This window comes from Giraffa tippelskirchi, chromosome 11, assembly GCF_054371585.1.
Source record: "Giraffa tippelskirchi isolate mGirTip1 chromosome 11, T2T-mGirTip1v1.2.pri, whole genome shotgun sequence".
Taxonomy (NCBI): domain Eukaryota; kingdom Metazoa; phylum Chordata; class Mammalia; order Artiodactyla; family Giraffidae; genus Giraffa; species Giraffa tippelskirchi.
Genome location: NC_137285.1, coordinates 127,797,834 through 127,822,452, shown reverse-complemented (window position 1 = coordinate 127,822,452; position 24,619 = coordinate 127,797,834). Strand labels below are relative to the sequence as shown.

General features: G+C 51.9%; 1 protein-coding gene, 1 long non-coding RNA gene and 2 pseudogenes across 6 annotated transcripts in view; 1 reads left to right on the top strand and 3 right to left on the bottom strand.

Moving 5' to 3' along the window:
- Positions 1 to 466: 466 nt before the first annotated feature.
- On the top strand, positions 467 to 13,227 carry LOC145526771 (uncharacterized). Its single transcript, XR_014069162.1, has 3 exons — positions 467 to 2,637; positions 7,448 to 7,745; positions 10,895 to 13,227. It is a non-coding gene; the product is annotated as an uncharacterized LOC145526771 (long non-coding RNA).
- The window catches only part of MYO7A (myosin VIIA), a 98,518-nt gene continuing 75,778 nt past the window's right edge, over positions 1,880 to 24,619 (bottom strand). For 3 of the 5 annotated variants that reach the window (XM_081543180.1, XM_081543181.1, XM_081543182.1), the window contains exons 32-48: positions 22,655 to 22,772; positions 21,791 to 21,917; positions 20,469 to 20,638; positions 19,341 to 19,531; positions 18,522 to 18,646; positions 17,678 to 17,835; positions 16,565 to 16,718; positions 14,862 to 15,017; positions 14,230 to 14,335; positions 12,447 to 12,560; positions 11,254 to 11,341; positions 10,967 to 11,073; positions 10,113 to 10,298; positions 9,644 to 9,760; positions 8,520 to 8,603; positions 7,514 to 7,633; positions 1,880 to 2,510 (exon numbers count right to left, since the gene is read on the bottom strand). In XM_081543180.1, coding sequence (XP_081399306.1) covers positions 2,421 to 2,510; positions 7,514 to 7,633; positions 8,520 to 8,603; positions 9,644 to 9,760; positions 10,113 to 10,298; positions 10,967 to 11,073; positions 11,254 to 11,341; positions 12,447 to 12,560; positions 14,230 to 14,335; positions 14,862 to 15,017; positions 16,565 to 16,718; positions 17,678 to 17,835; positions 18,522 to 18,646; positions 19,341 to 19,531; positions 20,469 to 20,638; positions 21,791 to 21,917; positions 22,655 to 22,772 — 2,211 coding nt within the window. In that variant the 3' untranslated portion in view covers positions 1,880 to 2,420. Of the gene's footprint in view, positions 2,511 to 7,513; positions 7,634 to 8,519; positions 8,604 to 9,643; positions 9,761 to 10,112; positions 10,299 to 10,966; positions 11,074 to 11,253; positions 11,342 to 12,446; positions 12,561 to 14,229; positions 14,336 to 14,861; positions 15,018 to 16,554; positions 16,719 to 17,677; positions 17,836 to 18,521; positions 18,647 to 19,340; positions 19,532 to 20,468; positions 20,732 to 21,790; positions 21,918 to 22,654; positions 22,773 to 24,619 lie in introns of all 5 variants that reach the window. The other 2 variants (XR_014069158.1, XM_081543179.1) reach the window with 2 other exon arrangements.
- Positions 2,715 to 4,003, bottom strand: LOC145526641 (cytochrome b pseudogene; annotated as a pseudogene).
- Positions 5,331 to 6,656, bottom strand: LOC145526639 (NADH-ubiquinone oxidoreductase chain 5 pseudogene; annotated as a pseudogene).

The window sequence follows — 24,619 nt, the reverse complement described above, 5'->3', positions numbered from 1 at the left end:
CTCTCAAGGAAACCACTAAACCAACCATGCATCCCAAGGATGATGTTAGACAGCCTGTGGCCACATAGCTGGTCTCTGAACCCATCCAAGCACCCACTTCAGAGGCCACCCTCCAAACTGCATTGCCTACCATGAAGGCAAATGAACCAACAATTCCCTCCATGGAAGACCCTCCTCCTGAAACATAACCTGAACACCACCCCCCCATTGACTCCTCCCAATAATCCTCTTTTATAATGGTTTCTACCACATCCAGAATGCTCTTCTCCTTTGGGCTGTCTTCAAAGAAGAATTAGCCACAACTTTCCTCCTCCTCCTTCTTCTTCCTCTCTGGGCCCAGGGTGAGCTGATGGTAGAAAGAGGTCAAGAAAGAAGTGCAGAAGAGCCAGGGAGGCTCTCAGGAAAACCATTTCTGGTCTCACCTTCCATCTCCAAGTGATGAGCAAAGGGAAAATCATGTGATCCTGGAGGTGGAGCTGGTTGCTCTCTGGGTGAGACAGGATTTGTCTCATCCTAACCCTTCATAATATTCCCTGCTAAAGGAGTGGCTGTGGTGAACATCAGCATGTAAATAAAGGCAACTTCTCAGGAACTCAGAAGGTAATTGATACACTCTCTGCACCCCTCTGTGGCCACTCAGACTGACAAAGACTAGGGGATGAGTGCCAAAGTGATGCCATCCAGAGTCAATGAAGGAGGAGTAGCGTGGGGTATGAGTCAGGGGCAAAGATCTCATCCCACACACATATCCTGTCATACAGTGTGCCTGGGGTGCTTCCTCATAGCTGGTCACTGGCTGATTCCCCACTGGGGTGATGGGCATAACCCAGTGACCTTTGGCCATCAAGGGAAACTAGAACTGAAATCCCAGTGTTAGAAACAGCAAGTTGCATTCCACCTGTGTGACCATCACCTATTCACTCACGCTCCTTCTCCAGGCCTCATGTTCCCATGTATATGGTGATGGGCAGGGGCAGACACCACAGTACCTTCCCTGTGGCTCTGGTTTATCCTGGGCTGACGGTGGAGTCCTGTAAACTTCGGTGGGGGAGGGCTGCCTCGGACGGCCGCAATGTCATCCCAGAAAGCAGGGCTGTCTGGTTTGGGGCCTCTGTTTCAACAACAGCCCATCCACCTCCCACACAGGCATCTGGAGAGAAGAGTAACAGCCTTCCTGTGGAGTGGTTTGTCACCTGCATGCAAGTGACCCCAGGCCCTTGAGTGAGGGCAAACGAGCTGGGCTGGCCAGGCTAAATATCAGGGGTCTAGAGAACAGATCACTAACATGCCAGTGGCAAGAGGATTCTCCCCTATCGCTTCTCCAGGCTCTCATCCCAGCCACAGCCCAGAGGGATGCCCCACCCCCACATCACACCTTCCCCGTCTGAAGCCCTCACCCCTAGACCTGCCCAGGTCATGTCCAACCTTGATTGTTCCATCCTAGTCACAAAGTGATATTTTACAGACACCCACTGGACATAAGGATTAACCCAAGGCAGTGTGGTTTCTAGGGTTCTTGGAGGTTTCCTGATGGACCAAAGAGACATTTCTGGCAGGATACAAAGGCCACTCTGGATCCACTGGCCCTAGGTAAGGCCCAGAAGCTGGTCCCCACTCTGGATCTCCAGCCAACCACAATTAGGTCTCCACCTCCCAGGTTGACATCCGGCATTTCCCTTCAACCTACCCCAGGCCCAGCCTGTCCCTTTAAGCCCCTTTTAGCACACTATGGGCTCAGGCGCCCCAACCCCCAAACCCAGACCAGCTTGATCCTGCACACACAGACCACAGTTATATAGGCCACTCCCCCACAGGGCCCTGTTCCTGGCCCCACACACTGCCCCCTCCCACTTCCCCCAGCAAAGACACTACCAGACCAGAAGATACAACACAGGCTTTATGCCTGAGATCATCAGGGGAGATATGAACAGCAGCTCAGCACTCACACTGTAATATTTAGAAGCAGTCTGTCTCCCTCATCCCAGCTGAGGCTCCTGGACTTAGGGGTATTAAGCCAATTCCTTAGGTTTCAGGATAATCTGTTTGGTTGTTCCCAGCATAGAGAACTAGGTCGTCCTCTTGGTTACATTTCTGGGCCGTGACCTCAAAAGAGGTCACATGGTAGGGCTAGTATGAGTTAAGAATGACATCCGAGGAGCACAGGCTTTTACAACTGGGATTGTCACAGCAAGCCAGGACTAGAACCAACCAGGTGCTTCAGGCTGGATGGAGGGAGTTCTACATCCCGGCAAGGTCACCTCACCGGAAGAAGGGTCAGAGGCCACGTTGGTGCAGTCAGTGGTGGCCAGCTGGTTCAGCCTCCCTGCCTGGATAGCCAAGGTGATGCAGGGGTAGCTGATGGTCCTGAGCCAGCTGCTTCCTTGAGAGTATGCACAGGGCCAGAGCGACCTTCCCACTGTTCACTTGCCACTCCTGGAGCCCCGCTGTTTGCTCATGGCCGTAAGCATCTGACTAATATAGGAAGTCAGGAGGTCATCCATCTTGTAGCCCTGGAAAGAGCAGCAAGAAGACAAAACAGAGCACCAAGTAGGACACAGCTCCCAGGAAACTGCAGTGGACAGAAACCTGGACAAAGGCAAATCCTGCCCCACTCTGGGCTCAGCCACACAGCTGAAGGTATGGATTCATCCAGCCAGATATCTAGGGCTCTAAGTTGTTGTGATCCCACATTAAGGTGCTAGTTTGTGGGTTGCTCAAATCTCTACTAAAAATAAACATTGGATAAGAGATTGGAATGTCATGCTTCATTGTTTGGATGTGTGAAGAATGGTATTAGGACTAGGATTGAAAAGATTAGGGCTAGTACTTCTAGTTAATTGGGGACTGATGAGTTGTTCTTAGGATGTGCAAGTAGAAAACACCACTCTGGTTTAATGTGTGGTGGTGTATTGAGAGGATTTACCGAGGTATAATTGTTGGGATCTCCTAATAAATCAGGTAAAAATAGGACTAATGCTATTGGAAAATAGGACTAATACTAATTGTGCTGCCGCTGCTGCTGCTGCTAAGTCACTTCAGTCGTGTCCGACTCTATGTGACCCCATAGACGGCAGCCCACCAGGCTCCCCCGTCCCTGGGATTTTCCAGGCAAGAAAACCGGAGTGGGTTGCCATTTTCTTCTCCAATGCATGAAAGTGAAAAGTGAAAGTGAAGTCGCTCAGTCGTGTCCGACTCCTAGAGACCCCATGGACTGCAGCCTACCAGGCTCCTCCGTCCATGGGATTTTCCAGGCAAGAGTACTGGAGTAGGTTGCCATTGCCTTCTCCATACTAATTCTAGAACTAGTAAAAAGACACCTAGGATGTCTTTAATTGTATAGTAGGAATGAAATGGGATTTTACCTACATCAGATGATTTCTGTGGGATTATTAGCTCCTGTTTCGTGAAACATTAGTAGATGGACAGCAGCTCCTGCTGCAATGATAAATGGAAGAATGAAGTGGAAAGCAAAGAATTGTGTAAGAGTTGCTTTATCTACTGAAAAAATGCCTCAGATCCATTGAGCAAGATTTATAATGACATATGAGATTGCTGAGAGAGAAGGTTGGTAATAACTGTTGCCCCCCCAAAAAGATATTTGCCCTCAGGGTAGTATAAAACCTATAAATGTTGTGGCTATAACTATAAATAACAGGATAACTCCAATGTTTTCATGTTTCTAGAAAACTGTAGGATTCATTATATAGACTGCATCCTATAGGGATAAATAGGCAGATAAAGAAGATAGAAGCTCTGCATGTATGTATTGAACAATTCATCTGTAATTTACATTTCAGCAGATATGTGTAACTAATGAGAAGGCGGTTATCATCTGATATGTAGTGCATTGCTAGAAACAAACCTGTTAAGATTTGTAAAACTAAACAAATACCTTTTAGGAACCAAAATTTCATCATGATGAAATGTTTGATGGAGCTGAAAGATCAGTGAATGCATTGTTAATAATTTTAATGAATGGGCATGATTTTTCAGTGTTGGTCATTAGTGCTTTTGTAGTTGAATAATAATGATTTTTCATGTCAGTAGCCATGGTTTGACTCCATGTAAGAATAATGATAGCATACATTGTATTTTAAGTACTATTTTTGTAATTAGTTTTGTGGGGTTTTTTCTTCAAAACCTTCATGGTGGGTTTGAGTTGATTGTAGGTGGTAATGTTGGAATTGTGTTGAATTTTCATGGATTTTTGGGGGGATTAACAGTGTTTGGATTTATTTGTTGTTCAGTCACCAAGTCATGTCCAACTGTTTGCAACCCCATGGACTACAGCATGCCAGGCCTCCCTGTCCCTCACCATCTCCTGGAGGTTGCCCAAATTCATGTCCATTAAATAAGTGATGCCATCTAACCATCTCATCATCTGTTTCCCTCTTCTCCTCCTGCCCTCAATCTTTCCCAGAATCAGGGTCTTTTCCAGTCTCTCAGCTGCTTGAATAATTTTTATACAGACTTTTGCCAGCAAAGTGATGTCTTTGCTTTTCATTACACTGTCCAGGTTTGTCATAGCTTTGGATTTGTTTAGGGGAGATGTTAGTGGTGTTTGGGCATCCCTGGTGGCTCAGACAGTAAAGAATCCACCTGTAATGCAGGAGACCTGGGTTCGATCCCTGGGTTGGGAAGATCCCCTAGAGGGAGGGGCATGGCAACCAACTCTGGTATTCTTGCCTGGAGAATCCCCATGGACAGAAGAACCTGGCAGGCTACAGTCCATGGGGCTGCAAAGAGTCAGACACGACAGAGCAACTAAACACAGCATTAGTGGTGTTTGGTTATACAATAGCTTTGGCTTCTCAGCAGTATCCTGAAGTTTGGATCTCCAATAAGACTGTATTAGGAGCATTTTTTTCAGATTTAATAACAGAGTTTTCAGTGGTATTTTATGTTTCAGAAGATGAGGAAGTGGAGGTTGTGTTTTAAGTTTAATGGTTGGGAGATTGGGTAATTCATGATGCAGGTGATTCTGGGTTTTTTAGTGAAGAGGCTATGGGGACTGCAGCACTATATAGCTGTGGTACTTGATTAGTGATTATTAGTGGCTGATCGTTGCATATTGGTGTTGTGGTTATTACGGAGACTACTCATGGTAATTAAATAGAATTATGTTTAGGAAGAGGGTGATGAGGAATGAGGAAATATACCTTGATTAGATCTTTTTGGTCTGATACTAATGTAGAGATTTTTATCTGAATAAGGGAAGTAGTTTTTGGTAAAATATTTTCTAATCAACAGGATGATTTCTGGTTTGTTGATAGATTTAAGTAGGGTGATAAACAGTGTATAATAATACTTTCCCTCTTAGGGAAAATACCCTAAGAGGTTGGAAAGTCTGAATATATTTGAAGAGTAAACTTTAAATTCTGTGTGTTATTATTAATTTCAAGTGCTAAGGTAAAACCTAGAATGGTTATGGCAAGGGAAGTTGGTTTTAGGTAATAAGGTATAGTTTGAGGGATTGTTGTTGGGACAGTATTGTTGAAAACAAAACCAGCTTCTGATTAATAGACATTTGGTGGAACTGACTAGGAGAGGACTATTTTCATTAATTAAAGTTAGGGTGGAAAAGCGAGGTTGTCCTAGTAGTGCAAATATGATAAGGCGAGTGCTGTAAACAGCTGTGAAGGATGTGGCAATTAGACTTAGCAGGATCAGGCGCTGGTATTGACGTGTTAGCAGTTTGAATTATCAGATCTTTAAATTCAGCAAGGAAAGGCATTCCTGTTAGTGCTGGGCCAGTGGTAAAGGCAGTTGTGGTAAAGAGTATTGCTTTAAACAGGCCTCCTATTTTTATGGATATTTTATGGGTTCATTATGGATAATGAACCCAGAGCATATCAATAATATGACTTTAAAGAAAGCATATGTGCAGATATGGAGAAATGCTGGGGAGGGTTGATTAATGCCAGTTGTTACTATTATAGGCCTAGTTGGCTTGAAGTGGAAAAAGCAGCAATATTTTTTTAACATTCTGGGTAAGAGTGCATATTGCCATAAACAGTTATTGTTTGAATAAGTTTATTATTTTCTGTTAAAGGATAAAAGTGGATGAGCAAGAAAATACCTGCTACCACTACTGTGCTTGAATGGAGCAGGGCTGAGACGGGGGTAGGGCCTTCTGATGCTGAGGGACTGTAGTCCCGGGTGGAGGCCAAGTTGGGCAGATTTTCCAGTTGCCGCTAGTATGAGTCCTAGTAGGGGTAGATTTGAGTGATTTAGTTGGAGTATAAAGACTTGTTGCAGATCTCATGCCTTTAAATTATCAGAAATCATGCTATTGCTATAACAAATCTGGTAGCTCCAGTATGGTTACATAGAATTGCTTGTAGAGCAGCTGTATGTGAATCTGCTTATCTGTATCATCACCCAATAAGCAGGAAAAAGCATTCCAACCCCCTCACATCCAATGAAAAGCTGTAAAGGTTATTAGCAGTAACAAGAATTAGTATTGTGACAAAAGGAGTAAATATTTGAGGAATCCGCTGACATTAGGATCTGAGTATAGGTATCGAGAATTCTATGATGGATCGTGTAAAAAATAATGCTACTGGTATGAATATTATTGAGAAATAGTCTATTTTGAAGCTGAGTGATAATTTGAGAGTTTGGATAGTGATTCAATATCAGTTTGAGATAATCATTCATGCAGGCCAAGAGATTATTATTATTGGGATTATACTAATAATAAAAGCGTATGAGATAATGGATATTGTCACTCTTATTGGTTGATATTTGTTATAATTGGTATTAATATAAATAATGTAACTCATGTGAAAGGAAAATTTATTACTTTTATTTGTAGTTGAGCCAGTTTTTTGGTTCCTAAGACCAATAGATAACTACTATCCTTTAAAAGTTTTTAAAAGTCATGTTACATGGTATTTTTACCATAAATGCATGCTAGTCATGTGAAGACATTAGATCAAGAATCAGATATTGCTTGAGTTCAGTAGTGAAGTGTTAAGAAATTTAGGGACCTGTAACATTTTGGATATACTGAGAGAGTTCCTACTAAGTGTATAGAATAAAACATAAAGGCCTGCGTTAAGGTGTTCTGTTTGGTTACCTCATCAGGTGATGATAAGTGTTAGGACTCTTGTTGCCTCAAATAGAATGTAGAGTACAATTAATTCTGTAGCAGTATATGTTATGATTATGGTCACTCCCAGAGGTAGGGATTTCTGAAGGCTGTACCAGCTGAGCTCAGTCCAGGAGGCCTCATTGCTAACAGCTCTGCTGTTGACCTCAGTGGCCAAAGGTTCAATCTCTAAATATTAAAGGCAGCGGGACACAGTTACTGAGTGGGTGGTCTGTTTCTCATCTCTAGATTAATAAACCCATTCCGCAGACCTAATCTGACCTGACCTTAGCCCCAACCTGACCCTTGATCCTGACTGCAGACCAGGCAGCACACTCCTCCTGTTTGTTGCAGGGACTGGGAGGATGGAGGGAAGGCAGGGCTGGGGAGCCCCCCAGGCCTGGAAGGAAGAGCTCTCACCAGTGACGTCTCACAGAGGAGTTTGCTCCCACGCACCAGGTTCCCAATGGTGATGTGGAAGTAGGTGTTGCCGCTGCTCCAGTTGGAGATCTTGGTGAAGGGGTGAGTGGTCAGGATGTCCTAGGGGAGCAGAGAGAATCTGAGGCTGCACATCTGGACCATCTGACTTCACTCCCCTCAGCTCCAGCCCACAGACACCACCCACAAAAAGGCCCTCAGGCCCTCAGACAAGGTAAGGAGCAAGAGGGTAGAGGCCAGCTGTGCCATGGAGCTGCTGTGGGAGGCAGGCCTTGGTTGGGACCAGCTAGTGGGACAATCAAGGAAGCCCAGGAGGTTGTCACATGTGTGGGGCTGGAATTGGAGATTTTAAGAGGATGAGGAAACTGAAACTGTAGTCCCAGATGAGATGATCCAGTGGAGTTGAAGGAGGGAGACAAGAAGACACGGCCTTGTGGAACGCAGTGTATGGGCTGGGTAGAGAAGCAGCCCAGGGAAGTGCCTGAGAGGGAGACCAAGGGCGATGCGAGGAAAACCAGGTGAGTGGGCCTATGGATCCAAGCGGAAAATGGTGGTCACTGCCTCCTTTGCCAGCAGCCCCAGTTGTGCTCTCCTGTGTCAGTGGTAGGACCTGCTCAGCCCACACATCTGAGCATTAGTTACCCCAGCACAGCCTGCCACCTGACCAATTGTGGGCAGAGAGCATTCTGGAAGGGGGAAGGGGTTGGTAAGTGTCTGATGATGCTGAAAGACCAAGCACTAAAAAGTTGAATGGATTTCATAGTGAAGACTTCGTTAGTAACTCAGAGAGCAGTTTTGATGGAGAGATGAGAGGTAGGGAAGTAGACACAGCAAACATGGACAGCCTCTCAAGACATGTGGCCAGGAGGGTAGATGAAGTGAGGATATTGGTAGCTGACAGAGTATCTTGAAGTTTGGTTCTGGTGTCCTTTGTTAGAAGTACAGACAGAAAAGCCCCCCTTACTTCCTCTTCCCTGTCACTGCTCACCTTGGTTCTGGGATCAATGAGGCTGACTCCATACTTGTTGATGGCAATTAAGAGGATCTCAGGAAAGTTTGGCTCTGTAGTTTGCTAGTTTAAAAAATATATATATCAGATGGGGAACCCAGAGCCGGAAATGTTTTGTACATTTGGGGAGAAATAAAGCTGCCCCCAGCTGGGCTTAAGCCTGCCTCTCCCACCACAACCTCAAGTTTCTGCCCCTTCTGGGTCCTCAGTGCTACCCTGAATCCTTTCGTGGGTCCCCAGCAACCAGCAAGAGTTTCATCCCTTCTGTCCTCTTCTCTAGGAGTCCCTGAGGTCTCTCTCTCTCAGCTCTAAAGTCTCTCAACTTTAAAAGACCTCCTTGAACCCTATACTTGCCTCCAGATGTACTTGCCTACCTCTCTCTTTCTTGCACAGCCAAGCTGTGTTAAAGGGCCCCCATTCTAGGTATGTAATGAGGCCACCACTCCTCTCCATTCTGACCTGTCCCCTCACGCCTCATGCCTATCCCCTCGCGTCAGTCTCTTCTTCATTCTCCTGCCTCTGGTGCCATCAATCCTGTTCAAAACCCTCCAAGGCTGGACACCACCTGCAGGAGGAAACCTACCTGCCTCTCACCACAATCTGCTTGCCCCACACCTCATGCCCATCCACACTCACCCACTTGCACTTCCTGCCCATGCCTGAGCTCTCACACTTCTGGGTCTTTGCTCAGGCCAGACTGTCTGCCAGGAACACTGCCCCCAGGGTGTCCCTGGAAAGCTCAGGTGTTGCCTCTCCCAGGAAGCCTTCTCAGCCTTCACAGTCTGGTTGGGCCTCCCAGGCTCTGCCACCTCCCTGAGGGCTCCCCACGGTCACACAGCACAGATCATCCTCCATTACTCTGACCTTTGTACACATCTGCCTCCCCTGCCAGGCGAGGTGCTGGTCCCTCAGTGTCCTAGGACTGAGCCCAGCGCCCAGTACTTAGCTGAGACACCTAGCTGGGACAAAGCTGAGGGTCATTTCCTCCTTTCAGTGCCAGGCAGGTGGCAGAGACCATTGAAGTCTCCCCAAGTCATGGGGAAGAGTCCTGGTAACATGTGGTTCCCCTCCCCTTCTCCGAGAAGCACCCACCCACAGCGTACCTTCACCTCAAAGAAGGCTGAGCCGAAGGTGGGCCACTTGAAGATGAGCTTCAGGAAGGCCAGCTTGGCCTCCTCCTTGGACTTCCCTGCATGCTTGTTGAAATAGGCGACGATGGACTGCAGAGGGAGGGTGGGTCAGAGTCCTCTCCCCTGCCAGTCCTGCCCCCTCTGCACCGTCAGCAGCTGTCATGGGCCATGGAGGGCCAGGCAGTCTCCCACTAATACCAGTTAATGACTTCTGACAGCCCTTTCCTCCCCAAAGCAAGCAGGTCAAACAGTATCAAGGAAAACCGGGTCACCTTAGTAACCAGGACCAGACAAATTGCTGTGAAGTGACCAGCTGAATTTACAGGGGTCACAAGAGATACTTCCCTGGGCTACTGTCCAGCATCTGCCCCCTTGACCCTGGGGTGTCCAGACACCCATTCGGAAGGGGGGGCCTGTTCCCACTGTCTCCCTCCGTGCTTACCCGCTTCCAGTCATCAGGTGAGACCTGCCGGATGAGGTCCTGGGGCACCAGCTCCCGGAGCAGCTTGGGGATACTGGGGAAGTAGGACTTGTCCTCCTCAAACTTGACCCTATAGATGAGCGCCCCCAGCTGCAGCACCTCTTCCCGCGTGCACTTGTGGTAGCCTCGGAGATACTTGGGCAACTCCTGCCAGAGACAGAGAAGGTCACAGGTGTGGAGGCACCTGGAGGAAGCAGGCTTCTCCCCTTAAACACCCCCACTGTGAGGCTGGGTCCACCTGCTCCCCAAGGAGGGAAGGCACAGGACAGGGAAACAGCCTTAGGCCACACAGATGCAGCGCTTTACAGTTGTAAATCAGAGCCAGGGGTGAATATTATCTCATTTACCCTCATAACAGTCCAGTGAGGCAAGCAGCTCCATTTCAAAGATGAAGAAATTCAGAGGGACCAGCTGGGGCGCCTGAGACTGTTCCATAACTCTAGCGCCCCCACCAGGCCTGTCCTTCCTTGGGAAAAAGCCTCTCTGGCTGGCTGCCTTCCAGTGTTCCCTTGAGACCCACAGGCTTCCTCAGCAGCACCAGCCCCTTCCCCACCTTTCAGACCCAGAACCACAGTAGCTGAAGATGAGCTGACCAAAAGCAAAGATGAAGCCTCTAACGCTGCCCACAGGCTCCTGGAAACTTAACAACTGTCTTATCCAGCTGTTAGAGAGTAGGGAACCGAGGGTGGCCTGAAGACATGCTGCAGAGCAGAAACTATCCACCCACCTTTTGGTCTACTCAGCAGGTCTCTGCTCTCACAGTTGGTACACAAGGCGGCAGCACAACCACAGCCCAGGGCTACTGGGCCGCTCACCTGGTAATAGTGGAAGATGGAATCAGCCATGGGGTCCTTCCCCGGCACCGTGGTGGTCCACAGCTTCTTCATGAAGAACACTTGGTAGGTCAGCGAGGGCACGACTCCTGTGGCAGAGGGCGGGCGGTCACCCAGAAGATGCCAGCACAGAGGGCCGTCCAGCCCAGCACCAGCCCCGGAGGAAGCCCCAGCTCGGGGCCCCACCCACAGGAGCCTCAGGTATGGCACTCAGCCAGCACCTGCCAGCCCCAGACCTCAGACGATCCCAGGACTCAGCCTCACGTTACCGTCCCTGACAGGCCGGGCTTTCTTTATCCAGTCCGTAAGGTGTCGTACAAAGTCGAAGAAGAAGTCGTTTTCGGGGACGCTGATGACCTAGGAACACAGTCATTCTAGTCCACTCATTTTAATTTGAGCAATACTGAGTTCTCTGACTTTCCCACCCAAGGTCTCGCCGGCAACCCCTTCTCCAGTCTCCCCGACAACCCCTTCTCCAGAAAGATTCCTGCTTGCAGCCAGGGTGGGTGTCTTTGGATCAGCCCCATCTTGCCCCAATTTTGCCTGCCGAGTGTCTGGCCAGTGACAGTGACTCCACTCATTCAGCAAAGAGTCACTGATCACTGCCCTAGGACCCTAGGGAAAAAAGACTGAGATGGGGGCCCAGTCCCTGCTTTGGACGTTCTCTGGCATCCATTTCCTGAGCCACCCACAGACTCTAAGCCCCTCCCGCCCAGGTCCAGGACCTCACTGAGATCACTTCGGGTCACAGTGTCTGGTACAGGGTCAGACTAGTGAGGAGACAGTCATGAATTCACACAGAACTGTGGGTGAGCAACAAGAAGAAGCACCTAACCTGTGCAAGGGTCAGGGAAGCCCCCCAAGGGAAGGGCTTTAGAGCTGGACCTTTGTACCCCCATGTTTATGCCCATGGGAGTCAATGTGGGGCAGAGGCAGAGCCCTGCACTTCAGAGCCAGACCTACCTGGATCTGAGTCCCTGCTATGTGATCTGGGATAAGTTACTTAACCTTTCTGAGCCCAGGGACTTGTGATCTATTAGTGGGGATAGTCACCCTCTCTCTTCAAGGGCTTTTTCAGAGGTGAACTGACAGCCTGGGAGCTCAGGGACCAGTCAAATCAAATCTGGAAAGTACATGTGTGTAGGGGCACGGTGAGGAGCCTAGTGTGTCCAGAGCACAGAGTGCCGTGTGGCTCCCAAGAGATCTGTAGCCATGCTGTGCAATGGCTCAGAGGAGAGAGATATAGGGACAGCAGCTGCATGGAAGGGGCCACTGCAGGGATGTAAGGAGGAGGCAGAATCAGAGGCCGTGTGCAAGAGTGCCTCTTCCTCTCTCGCCCCATCCTTCCTTCTGTCTCTCTCCCTACTCCCACTGTCCCATAAGCTCCCAGAGGCCCAACAAATTTCTCAATAGACAGCTCCACAGCAGGTAGATTAGCAACCAATGACCACCCATGACCCACCTTATCTGCAATTTTGACAAAGAGGCTGAATCCCTCGGAGGACTTGAGGAGCAGCCGGGAGGCGATGTTCTGGCAGAAGTCCTTGGCCTTGGTGCTGGACTCCACCTCAAAGGCCTGGTGCGGAGAGGCACTTGCTTGGCTCTGGCAGAGCCTCTTGCACTGCTAATGGCTGGGCCTCAGCTAGAGCCCCTTCCCATTCAAGACACCCTCCTTCTGAAGGGGCTTCCCCAGAGCTCAGCACAATGCTTAAGTGTACAAACTACTATGTATAAAATAAACAAGCTACAAGGATATACTATACAACACAGGGAATATAGCCAATATTTTATAATAACTATAAATGGAATACAACCTTGAAAAGCTGATTCATGGGCTCCCCTGGTGGGTCAATGGTAAAGAATCTGCCTGCCAATGTAGAAGGCATGGGTTCAATCCCTGATCGAGAAAGATCCCACATGCCTCGAAGCAACAAAGCCTGTGAGCCACAACTACTGAGCCTGTGCTCTAGAGCCCAGGAGCCACAGCTACTGAAGGCTGTGTCCTGAGAGCCTGTGCTCCGCAACAAGAGAAGCCACCACAGTGAGAAGCCCATGCACCGCAACGAAGAGCAACCCCCGCTCGCCACAACTAGAGGAAAGTCCGCTCAGCAATGAAGACCGAGCACAGCCAAAAAAATAAAATTATTTTTAAAATGGTGAATCCCTGTGTTGTACAGCTGACACTCATAGTACTGTACATGAACTATACTTCCATTAAAAATAAATTAAAGAAAAAATAAAAGCAACTCCTGTCTCGATCTTCCCAGATGGTGCCCTTCCCAACCCTCCAAGCAGTTCCAAGCCTTGGCCTCCAGGGTCCTGGGTGTGGCTGTACAAGCATGAGTGACGGTCGGGGGGGCGGGCAAGGAAGCGCAGAAGAGACAGGGGTTGTGGAAAAAAAGAGACCGAAGGAGGGAGAAAACAAACTCCAGAAAGGTGAGGCGTCACGAGGGGGGAAGCCACCCAGACGGGCTGAGAGGGATAGGAGAGTCCGGGGAAGTTTAGAAGAAGAAGAGCGGTTTGGAGGTGGGGTGGGGGGGTGGATGTTCCATGTAACCTTCCACCAGGGACAGGAGAGGATTTTAGCAAGATTTTCTGTCCTCGTGTCTAGAATCCTATAATAGTATTTCTGAGCCTGTAGTCTCGACACAAGTTTTTAAGCTGCTTTTCAAACCAAAAGTTTCAATGTTGGTCTTGTTTATCTGAATGAGATGCTGTGCTGGGATGGGGAAGAGGGTATAGATCAGAAGTCAGCCTGACCAAATAGGTGTGACAAGAAGACAAATAAGACCTCTGCCCAGGGGACCAAGGTAGAGGGGACTCACAGGTCAAGTGAAAAGGAGGGAAGGGGTCTGCAGGAGGGTGGACTTATGACAACAGGGGAGGTCTGGGGCTGTGGAGCAGGCAGACCTGTGCCCAGGAACAGGATGGGCACCGGGGAGGTGGCATCAACACAGAGCTCAACTCGGAGGGAGAAAGCATGTTTCTGCAAGACAGAGACTCCTCAGAGAAAGGGAGGGATGACCTTGTCAAGGGAGCTGATCCAAGTGGGAGGCTAGACCAGGAACCCAAGGGCTCCTGACCCGAGGAGTCTGTGGCCCCAACTCCACTCTCCATTCTCCAAGGGCAGGAGAATGGGGGCAAAGGTGGGGGTGGTGGGGGAGAGGCATCAGGGCTGCCCCATGTCCCCAAGGGAGCCAGGTCCTTCAGGGGCGCCCACAGACGACGAAGCCAGAGTCGCTTACCTCGTCAGTGTCGTCAGGGAAGTAGACCTTGTGGAAAATCTGGGTGGTTTTGTGCTGGATGGCTTCCACCTCCACCAGGTGTGGGGGGTACTTCCGGGACCCATTTCTGAAAACCAGGTGAGGGGGAGAGTGGCCAAGTCAGGAGACAGCCGTGGGAAGCAGAGAACAGAGGGAGCTTTGGAGTCAGGCAAACCCCAGTCCTAATCCCTGTCCACCACTTCCTACCAGGTGACAGTCACAACCTCAAGCCTTTTGTTCCACATCTGTAAAACGAGATGATAATGGTACCCACCAATAGGGATGTGGAGGGGACCGGATGAAGCAAAGGATGCAAGTGAGCTTTGCAGAGTATAGAGTGCAACCCAGGTGTCTGCCTCCCCAACAGACTTACTTGACGGTATTAGAAAATAGCTTTCTGAGCAACCAGACTCTCAAACTGTCCGGAATGGGTACTAGGTGCTGCAACCTTTACTGGGCAGCTGTGGGACCCCAAAGATGGGTCCCAACCACTGATGCTGAGGTCATGACCTCAGCATCGCCAAGGGACTTGTCTCCCGAGCCCATGTGGCTGGAAGCCCATCCCATTGCCCACACTGTGCCCACTGCCCCCCATCCCTTGCAGATGGCCATACCTCAGGGCTTTCTGGAGTCGCTGCAGGCAGTCGATGGCGAGTGGGCAGTGCTTGCGGGACTGCAGGAAGCGCTGCACGTGGGGCAGGAGGATGTTGCTGGGTGGGAAGAGCCCTGTGCACAACCAGAGCAGCTCCCAGCCTCGCTCCTCACTGTACCTGCGAGAAGAGGCATGGTGTCCAGCAGGGCTCCTCACCAGGGCAACACATGCCTGCCCTCACTCCTACCCCTCTCTGAGACCAACATGGACCCACCCACCCGACAGATCCAAATAGTGCTACTCAAAGTCTGGTCGACCAACCTACCCCAGGCCACACACTTACTCGTCACTCAGTGGTAAAGTGCTTATGCCAAAATGAAGATCAGTACGTCACCAAGCACTCGGGTTAAGATTTTTTTTTTTTTTTAGCAAGACTTTCCTATGAAGGAAGCAGTATGTGGTTTATTCTGGCAGGAGATTTTTAACTCATCTGTTACTTGAAGCAAGAGACACAGGTTCGATCCCTGGGTCAGGAAGATCCCCTGGAGGAGGAAAATGGGAACCTATTCCAGTATTCTTGCCTGGAGAATTCCATGGACAGAGGAGCCTGACAGGCTATGGTTCAGGGGATCGCAAAGAGTCAGACACAACTGAGCGACTGAGCACAATGAGCATGATTACTTTAGTAGCACTGAATTAGACCAGCCCCAGGGCTCCCTCATGTACTCTTCTGAGCTCCCTGGGCCTGGAAAGAGGGAAGCTTGGAGGGCTTCCAGAAGGAGGTGGCATCTGCTCTAGGCTTTGAAAAGTGAAGTAGCTCAGTCGTGTCCGACTCTTTGTGACCCCATGGACTGTAGCCTACCAGACTCCTCCGTCCATGGAATTTTCCAGGCAAGAATTCCGGAGTGGGTTGCCATTTCCTTCTCCAGGGGATCTTCCCGACCCAGGGATCAAGCCCGGGTCTCCCGCGTTGCAGGCAGACGCTTTACCATCTGAGCCACGAGGGAAGGATGAGGCTTTGAAGGATGAGACAAATTCTAATATGCAGAGGATATGAAAGGATTTCCTGGCTGTGGGCACAGCATATACAAAAGTTTAGCTGTGTGAAAAGATCTGACATGTGGTCTGATGGTGGATTTGTGTAAGAGATGGAGAGAGTGACAAAGCTGGGGAGGGAGTTGGAGGCCTGGGAATAAGGGGAGAGGGTGGGGCTTGTCTCTGGCTCTGAGATGAGCATGTGCGTGACTTCCCCTCCTGCCACGGTCTGGGCCATCAGGGAGGAGGTGACACCCTCCGGGGTCCAACACCCCCAGCCCATGAGAATTTTTAGCCAGAGCTTCTGACAGACAGCCTGCTCAGCCTGAGTGAGGGCTGGGACAACTGCTCAGGAGATGCACCTGCAGGTAGACAGCGGCATCTGGGCTGGAGACATGGATCCAGAGGAGGGTGACCAGGCAGGGGGAAGCGGGAAATGAGGAGGATCTGGAACTGTTCACCCTGGGGGAGGACAGACTCTGAGGGCACAGCCACCACCTTTGGCTCTTGACCCTCCTCCGTGGACCTTGAGGGAGAGCCCCGAGGACACGTTCCTGCTCCAGGTGGAGGAGGATGGCTCCCAGGCAGAGCCGCCGCTGCCTCAGCAGGGAGTGAGCTCCCCGTCTTACCTTCAGCTGTTAGCTCCAGGGGTGGGGGCCTGCCCCTCACCCTCCCACCACCCCGGCTAACCTGATGTGGTTGTCGGTCAGCTGCTTCAGGATCTGCACATACACCTCGTCCTTGAGGGCCTCGGCCTTCAGGGCTCCCTCGAAGATCTGGTCGGTGAGCTCATTGACAGAGCGCATCCTTTTGGACGGGTAGTCACCCATGTACTTGAGCACAGGTGGGGAGCCGTCAAGGAAGGCCATGGCCAATCAGGGAGCACTGGCCCGGGAGGCAGGCGGCCACTCTCTCCAACAGGGTCTGCCCCTCCCTGACCCTGTGGCCCTGGCCTGAGGCTGCTTACCCAGGAAATGGGCATAGTGTGCCCATACTGCTCTCCATGCCCGCTGCCCACCCTCTCTCCCCAACTCCTCTGGCCACTCCTCACTGGCCAGCCTGCTGCAGTCCCCAACCTCACAACAAGAATCCTTACAGCAACCAGAATCAACTTTCCAAATCACAAATCTAACTGGACCACTCCCCTTGGCCGCAGGACACAGTCCAAACTTTTTAACAGGCCTGGGGAACCTTTCATCCATCGGCCCAGGTCTTTGAATTCCCTTCTTGAACCCTATGCTCTAGCTGTGCTGAGTTAATCTGTGCCCTTGAAACAGCCAGGCTCTGTTTTGCCTCAGGGACTTTATGCATGCTTCTCCCTCTGTCAGGAACATTCTTCACCCATCTACCCTGGGCCAAGGCGGGTCTCCAGCCTAGATGTCATTTCCTCCAGGAAGCCCTCCCTGCTCTCCAAGGCTAGGTCAGGCCACTGTGCTGTTGGGCCCCATCACAGCACTGACCCTGACCAGCATGTCTCTCCTCTCAATTATAGGCACCATGAGGCCAGAGTGTGCTCACCCCTGTGTCTCCATGCCTGGCCCAGCACACGGCACAGTTTAAATCTGTCAACCAAATGACAGGGTGTGAGGAGAGAGCAGAGGGGGCAGCCCCCAGCACCCTGGTAAGGGAGTCACCCCATCAGCATCCCCCCCATGTCTGCCCAGGCCCCAGCATGGCCCCTCAGAAGGAAGTAGGTGACAAAAACCCTAGAGGCCCAGCCTGGTCCCACCCTCCCCTGGGGGACCCCTCCCCGTGGGCCCTGCCTGCTCCATGTCGCCCCCTGCCCCCTGTAGGTGCGGATATCAATGAAGGCCATGCAGGCCTCCTGCGAGAGCTCCTCGCTGCCCAGGATCTTCTTGAGCAGCGCCTGCTTGAGCGGCTCCCGTGTGTGGCTCCACAGCCGGTCCTTGCCGCGGGCCTTGGACACCATGACACGGCTCAGTGTGTGCTTGGGTGGGGGCCTGCGGAGCACAGACAGTCAGCACTGACAGCCAGGTTATAACTCCAGCCCCATCCCGCCCTGTGCAGGAGGCTGAGCATAGGGAACCGGCCCTGCACTTCCCCACTGTCCCGTGACCTGGGATGAGTCACCAGCTCTGCCCAGGTCTTACTTTCTCAGCTGACAAATGGAGACACTAACAAGGCTGGCTGGGCCCTGGCCAGCCCTGCCTACCTCCCCGGCCTGCTCACCCTGTCTTCTCTCTGCTCCCTCTGCTCAGGCCATGGCATGCGTTGCCCATGGCCCTCCTCCACCCGGCAGCCCAGACACCACTTCCCCCAGGAAGCCTCCTCTCCATCTCCACCCCTACCCAGCATCTCCATCACAACACCAGGCACACAAAACAACAGCTGCCTGGTTTGATGCCTGCCTCTCCACCAGGACTCTGAGTCCATGAGGCAAGAACAGGCTTGCGTCCTGAGTGCCCAGGACTCCACCTAGTGAGGCACAGTCACAGGATCTTAAATGAAGGAAGGATAAGATGACATGACATGAGAAGGGTCACCTCGACAGGCTGAAACTGCCCTCTGGCTCCCTCTGACCCGGGCCCTTCTCACAGATGGGGGCACCACAAAGTGACCCCACTACGCAGACCAGAGAGTAGCAGAAGCCTATAGTTCCTCGTCCTGTCTCCCCTTCCCCCATCACCTGAAGTAGTCGTAGGAAAACTCCTCCAGCGTGTAGGGCTTGGCGCGCACCTCGGGCTCTGCTGTTCGCAGCTGCAGGAGTCGGATAACGTCCTGCCTCTGGTCGGGGGTCATGGTGACCAGGGCCTAGAGACCAAGAGACAGGAGCTGAAGTCAGCTCTCTAACTGGGGGCCCTGGATCGACATGGTAAATAAAGCCCAGAGCCTTCTTGACTGGGGCTGGGGAAGACTGCCTTCATGGGGGGTGGGCCCTGAGCCTGTCTGACCCAGGAGCCCCTTTCCTTCTGGGGAATCTCTGACATTACCACTGCCTCCATCATGCTGGGCTTAAGACCCTTCCCTCAGTGCCCTGTCTGAATGAGGGAGGGTCACCAGAAAGCTTGGACAAGGCCAGGGACGCAGTGTGAGAAGTGGCTCAGGAACCACCTGGAAAGCTGGATTCTGAGTCCTCAGTGTTGGCTAGGGGGATGGGAGGGGGGATTCCAGAGGAATCAGGGCCTGCCTTCCCAGCTCTGACCTCACTGCCTTTTTAGACAGTGCAAGCCCCATCCCCATCCCCTAGGCCACTCTTCTCTGATCCCCCAGCCCTGGCAGGTCCTCATCTGAAGCAGTTTCTAGGCTCCTTTCTACCTGGTACCACTTTAATAGTTGCCCCAACTTTTAAGTTTGTGGTCCCACAAGACCCCTGGATCATCTTCATAGAAGCTGCACAGCATGAACCTACTGTAATCCCCCACTGTTATTTTATGATGTGGGAATAAGACAAGGAGGGGCCAGAGGAGCCTCCCATCCGTCTACCACCCCCAGCCAGGCCACATACCACAATCTCCCTCGGTGGCATAGTGACAGTAGGCATGACATAAACGCAGTCAGTGGGGAAGTCCCCACGCTGCTTGGTCCTCTCGTTGATGCCGCTGGCCCAGCCCGAGTTCATCACCTGTTCGCCCGTGTCATGGTCCAGGATGAGGAGGTCCCCCTTGGCGAAGCTGAGGAAGCCGGACTCCTCGCCCGCTGGCAGGCAGGGGTGGGCAGGGCCACACAGGTGTCAGGGGAGGGGCAGAGAGGTCAGAGGTGGGTTGGAACACCTTTATTTGGGTTGATGATCTATAAGCCACTCCCCACTGGAACTGAGGCCCTGTCCCTCTCAGGTCTGCTGAGGAGCCACCTTGCCTCCACCTTGCCACAACCCCCCACACAGACACGGTCGTCGGTCGAAAGCCTTCCGTGGCTCCTCACTGTCCTAAAAGAAATTCCTCGACAGGCTCACAAGGCCTATTGCTGGTGACCGCCTTCCTGACTTTCTCTGCCTCCCTTCTTGCCCCTTTCACCTTAACTCACCCTTTTCAGCCAAACCAATCTATCTGCGGTTCACAGCCTCCAGCCTGTGCTCTCCAGCCTCTGCTCCGTGATCCTCTCTGCCCCAAACATTCTGCTCACACAAATGTCCTCTCTGAACCCCAGGCTGCATGGGGGCCACCCCCCCTACCCAGGTTCCCATAGCCTCTGAGCTCCCTGGGTCACCGCTCTGTCACAGGGACTGTCACCGTCTGCTCCCACCCCCTCCCCACGATGGCAGGGCTGGGGTTCATCTCTTTCTCGAGCTCTGCTCAGGACCTCAAAGGCCTATGGACCAGGGATGCATGGTTTATAGTTGCTATTGCTGTCATCACTTCAAGATGGTATTTGGGGAACACTGAGGAGGAACCCCTGCCCTCATGTGGAGAAGGAGGCAGGTGATAAGTATTTAGGATCAGGGGGAGGAAGGTTTCCCACAGGGCACAGATCAACGGCACAGAGGTGAGCTGTTTGGTCCATTTGGCACAGCAGGTGTCTGGGGAAGGCAGCGTAACAGGCACTCGAGATCTTGAACATCAGGCCAAGGCCAGGGCATGCAATCTACCTAGCACCCTGGCCTGGGAACCAGCAGCTGGTGCCAGGAGCCACTCACCAGGGTTGGGGTTGTCCTGTAGGGCCACCACATACTTAGACCTCTTCCGGAGCCCCTCCAGGAAGGTGACCACTAGGTCACGGATGTCCTCAGCATTGCTGGAGGTGAAGGTGTACTCATCCCCCTTGATGGTGGCCAGTGTGAAGCTGGGGGCCGCCAGCTTCGCTCCCCTGCAGGACCAACACGGAGAACAGGGCCCCGTCGGGGTCAGTCCAGCACAGCCCAGGTCAGAGCAGCCCAGCGAGAGCAAGACACGGCACTCCCTGAAGGAGACCAAGGCCAGCCCAGTCAGAAGTGGCCTGGCCAGAGAGAGGCCGACCCAGCCAGAGTGACAAAGGGCCCCGGGAGCCAGAGCTCAGCCTGAGTCAGCCGCGGCTGGGCCAGAGTCACGCATGGTCTGGGGAGGCCTGCCTGGGGAGCTCACTTCCCTTTTGTTGTCTAATTCCTACTTACCATTTAGGGCTCAGCCTAGATACCATTTCCTCCAGGAAGCCCTCCCACAGACCTCAGCACACTGTTCCCTACTTGAAAAATGGCTTATTTGATATCCATCTCCCCTCTCAACTGCAGCTATGAGAGAACAAGTGTTATCTTGGCACCCAAGCATCCCATGTGCTTGGTCAGAGCTGGATGTGACCCAACCCTGGCCCACACTGGACGCAGCTCAGAGACACTCCTACAAGCCCTGGCTGGGGGATGAGGCACTGCTGGGACCAGTCCATTGCAGGACCCACTCCCAATGTTGCTCCCATGTGCACTGCACTTCTTTGTTTACAAAGACTCCCATCAACTGTGGCATTTATTCCTCACCACCGTTATTCTGTTATTGCAGAAAAGTTAAGACCTCTATTTGAGAGATAAGGACATGGAGGTGAGTCCCATGCAGGCCCCCAGATGCCAGGCCAGTTCTTTTTGCATATGTTCGACTGTCCCTGACTGTCCTAACCACCCACGTCCATCTCAGCACAGCCAGGAATGTGCCACAAAGACCCACCCCCTACCCTATTGGGAGGAAGGTGCTGGGGGTCTGCAGGGCACAGCACGTGCTCTCAATCACATGCTAGCAGGACAGGCCACCACGCATCTCTGCATCTTGATGTCCTCTGTGAGGTGGGGGCTTCCCTTCAAGGCCCCCATGACCAGCAGGAAAGACCTCAGAGCCCTCTCCTCCCCACTATGTCTGACTGTGTCACCATCTGCCCGCTTCACTTCAGAAAGTGTTCAATCAGGACATTTGAGTTCCACCCCTGCCACTGGTCTTTGTGCAGCTCTGGACAAGTCCCCGCCCTGCACTAAAGCGGGGTGTGAGGGGCTAGACTGACCTACTGCTGGACACGGCCATGATCTCGGGGAAGGACAGCTCCAGAAGCACCTGCTCCTGCTCATCCACGAAGTAGACACCTGTCCAGTTGACTGCCACGATGACATCATTCTTGGGGAGGTTGGGGCCTGGGGCAGAAACAGGGGCACTGAGAGGGCGCCAGCCCAGTCCCAGGCCCAGCCCTTCCCAATCCTCGTAACCACCATGGAGATGGCCAGCATGGGGTACACTGATGTCCATTTTACAGATGGGGAAACTGAGACTTAGAGAACACAACTTCCCTACAAGCCAAAACCCCAAGTGTGGTGGGAAGAGAGTGCTTAATTAAGGAACTGGGTTTGCACACTGTCCCTGCCGCTGGTCTGCGTGACTTGGGACAAGGCTCTGCCTGCGGTGTGGTAGGATATGGAGGGGGGAGGGTCACACTAACTGAGCCCCAAAGGTTCCCTCCAATCTGATATTTGGTGGTTCTGCAAAGCCAGCACCAGCACAGGGCCTGGCATGGAGCGGGTGCTGATGCTGATGGCCCGAGGATAGTTAGGCAAATGGCCTGTGCGGGTTTGTGACGGCTACATCCACTCTCAACTTTGCGGGGTAGGCTACCTATTCTGTACACAGTAGGTGCTTTAATGATCACAATACTCAGTTGTTCCACCCAGTGTGTGGCTGAGCACCTACTAAGTGCCACGGAGCCCTACTGGACTGCAGAGAAGGAGGACCCACTCAGCACACTGACCTGGGGACCAAGCAGCCCTGCAAGCAGGAGGCTGGCTGACTGGGGAGTCTGGCCCAGGCCACTCCCCTCCCCTGGCTGCGAGCTGGAGCCCTCGAGGGAGGGACGGGAGGCAGGAGGGCTAGGGGGTACCTGAGAACTTGTAGGCTTCATAAAACCTGGAGAAAAGCAAGGGCCACTTGAAGCGGGCATAGTTGACCACATCCTCTTTGACCTTCTGAGCATCAGTTCTCCTCTGGGCATAAATTCCCTGGAGGCGCACAGACAAGGACAGGGGAGAAAAGACATAAGACAAGCTCTGTCCCCATCCCCAAAGCCAGAAGTGGGCCCTGGGCCACTATATCCTTGTATGCCTCATGGCCTCACCTCACTCCACCAGCCCACAGTGTCCCCATCACTCTGTCTTCCTCTGATTCCACCAACAGCAGTGAGCCTTTAAGACGCAAAGGCAGTGGGCAGAAGTGTTTGGGGAACAAGAACATGAGTGGCTAAGAGTGGGGGAGCGGTGCCAGGCATGACCAAGAAGAGGGAGTGGGAGACGGGTGGGCAGGAGCCAGGTCATATGGAACTGTGGGTGAGACCACCCACCACTGCGAAGCTGGGCATTTAGTGAAAACTGACAGGTGAACCTGAGAGTTAGGAAGACAGCAGCGTGAAGAATGGTTGGAGCCTGAATGGGGCAAGCAACTGGGGGACAATCTAACACTTCTGCAAGAAATGAATGCACCAATGTTTTATTATCTAAAAATATCCAGCTGCATTTTAATAAGAACTTGGTGGTACTGAAGTTGGACTGAAGTGATCAGAATGAACTTATGGTTTTTATCACCTATGAACACGAGCATGGATAAAGACACAGGTATGCCAGCACCTATGCTGTTGCATTTCCATGCACCAAGAGGACCTGGAAGCAGTGCCATCCCAGGAGATGTGACAGGACTTCCCTGGTGGTCTAGTGGTTAAGAATCCACCTTGCAATGCTGGGGATTTAGGTTTGATCTCTGGTCAGGAAACTAAGATCCCACATGCTGCTGAGAAACTAAGCCTACAAGCCATGACTACTGAGCCTGTGTGCTTTGGAGCCCGTCACCACAACCAGAGAGTCCATGCGCTGCAAGGCAAGACCCACATGACATAACCAAGACCCTGCATGCTGCAACTAAGACCTGATGCAGCCAAATAAATGAGAAAAAAAGAAAAGAAAAACCAGGGGTTGTGAGTATTCAGGAATAAGGGGCTCAGTGTCTCAAATCTAATCTCCAAGAGCTCAGAAAAAATAACGGGTATGTGTGCTGAGAAAGTCACAGCAGAAGTGGGACAATGTTAACAACTGGTGAATCTGGGTAAGGCGCATACTGTACACAGCACGTCTAATTTTTTTAACCTGCAACTTTCTCATGCGCTTGAAATTATCTCAAAACAAAATATGTTTACCCCTCTGACCCTAACAATCATGCTAATTCACATCCATCCACCTTACGAGGGGTCTGGCCCAGGGCTCAGGGCTGCACAGGCCAGGGCACTACCATCCAGCAGAAACCCAGTGAGCTCAGTCATGGGCTCCGGGAGAGCAGAGAACACACCTATTTTGCCCACAGCTGAGTCTCCAGGGTCTGCTGCTGTGCCCAACACACGACAAGCACCCCAAATGAAAGGAATTCATGAACAGCGGCACCCAACCCAGAACAGGCCACGTGTCACGTGCACCTTGGTGGTGGACACGGAGGACCCAGGGAAGGCAGAAGAGCCAAGGTGGGGACAGAGGCTAGAGCTTCTGGGGTCTTTGGCAGCTGACCAGGAGTGAGGGGTGAGGGAGAGGAGGCTGCCAATGTCAGAGGGAGAGAGGGAGGGGCAGAGAGGAGAACATGCATCTCTTCTGGGGTGCTGAGGACAGGGAGGTCCTCGGGAGTGAGACAGGCCTAGAAGCACAGCGGGTGCCAAGAGCATTCAGGTTCAGGTAGAGACTTGTGGGCAGCTCACCAGGGAAGGCAGAGCTCAGGGGGAGACACAAGGGGCTCCCAGATTAGGGAAGAGGCCGCAGGGGAAGGGGATGAGACACACTGATCTTGGAGCCCTTGACAGGTTGTGTGCAAAGAT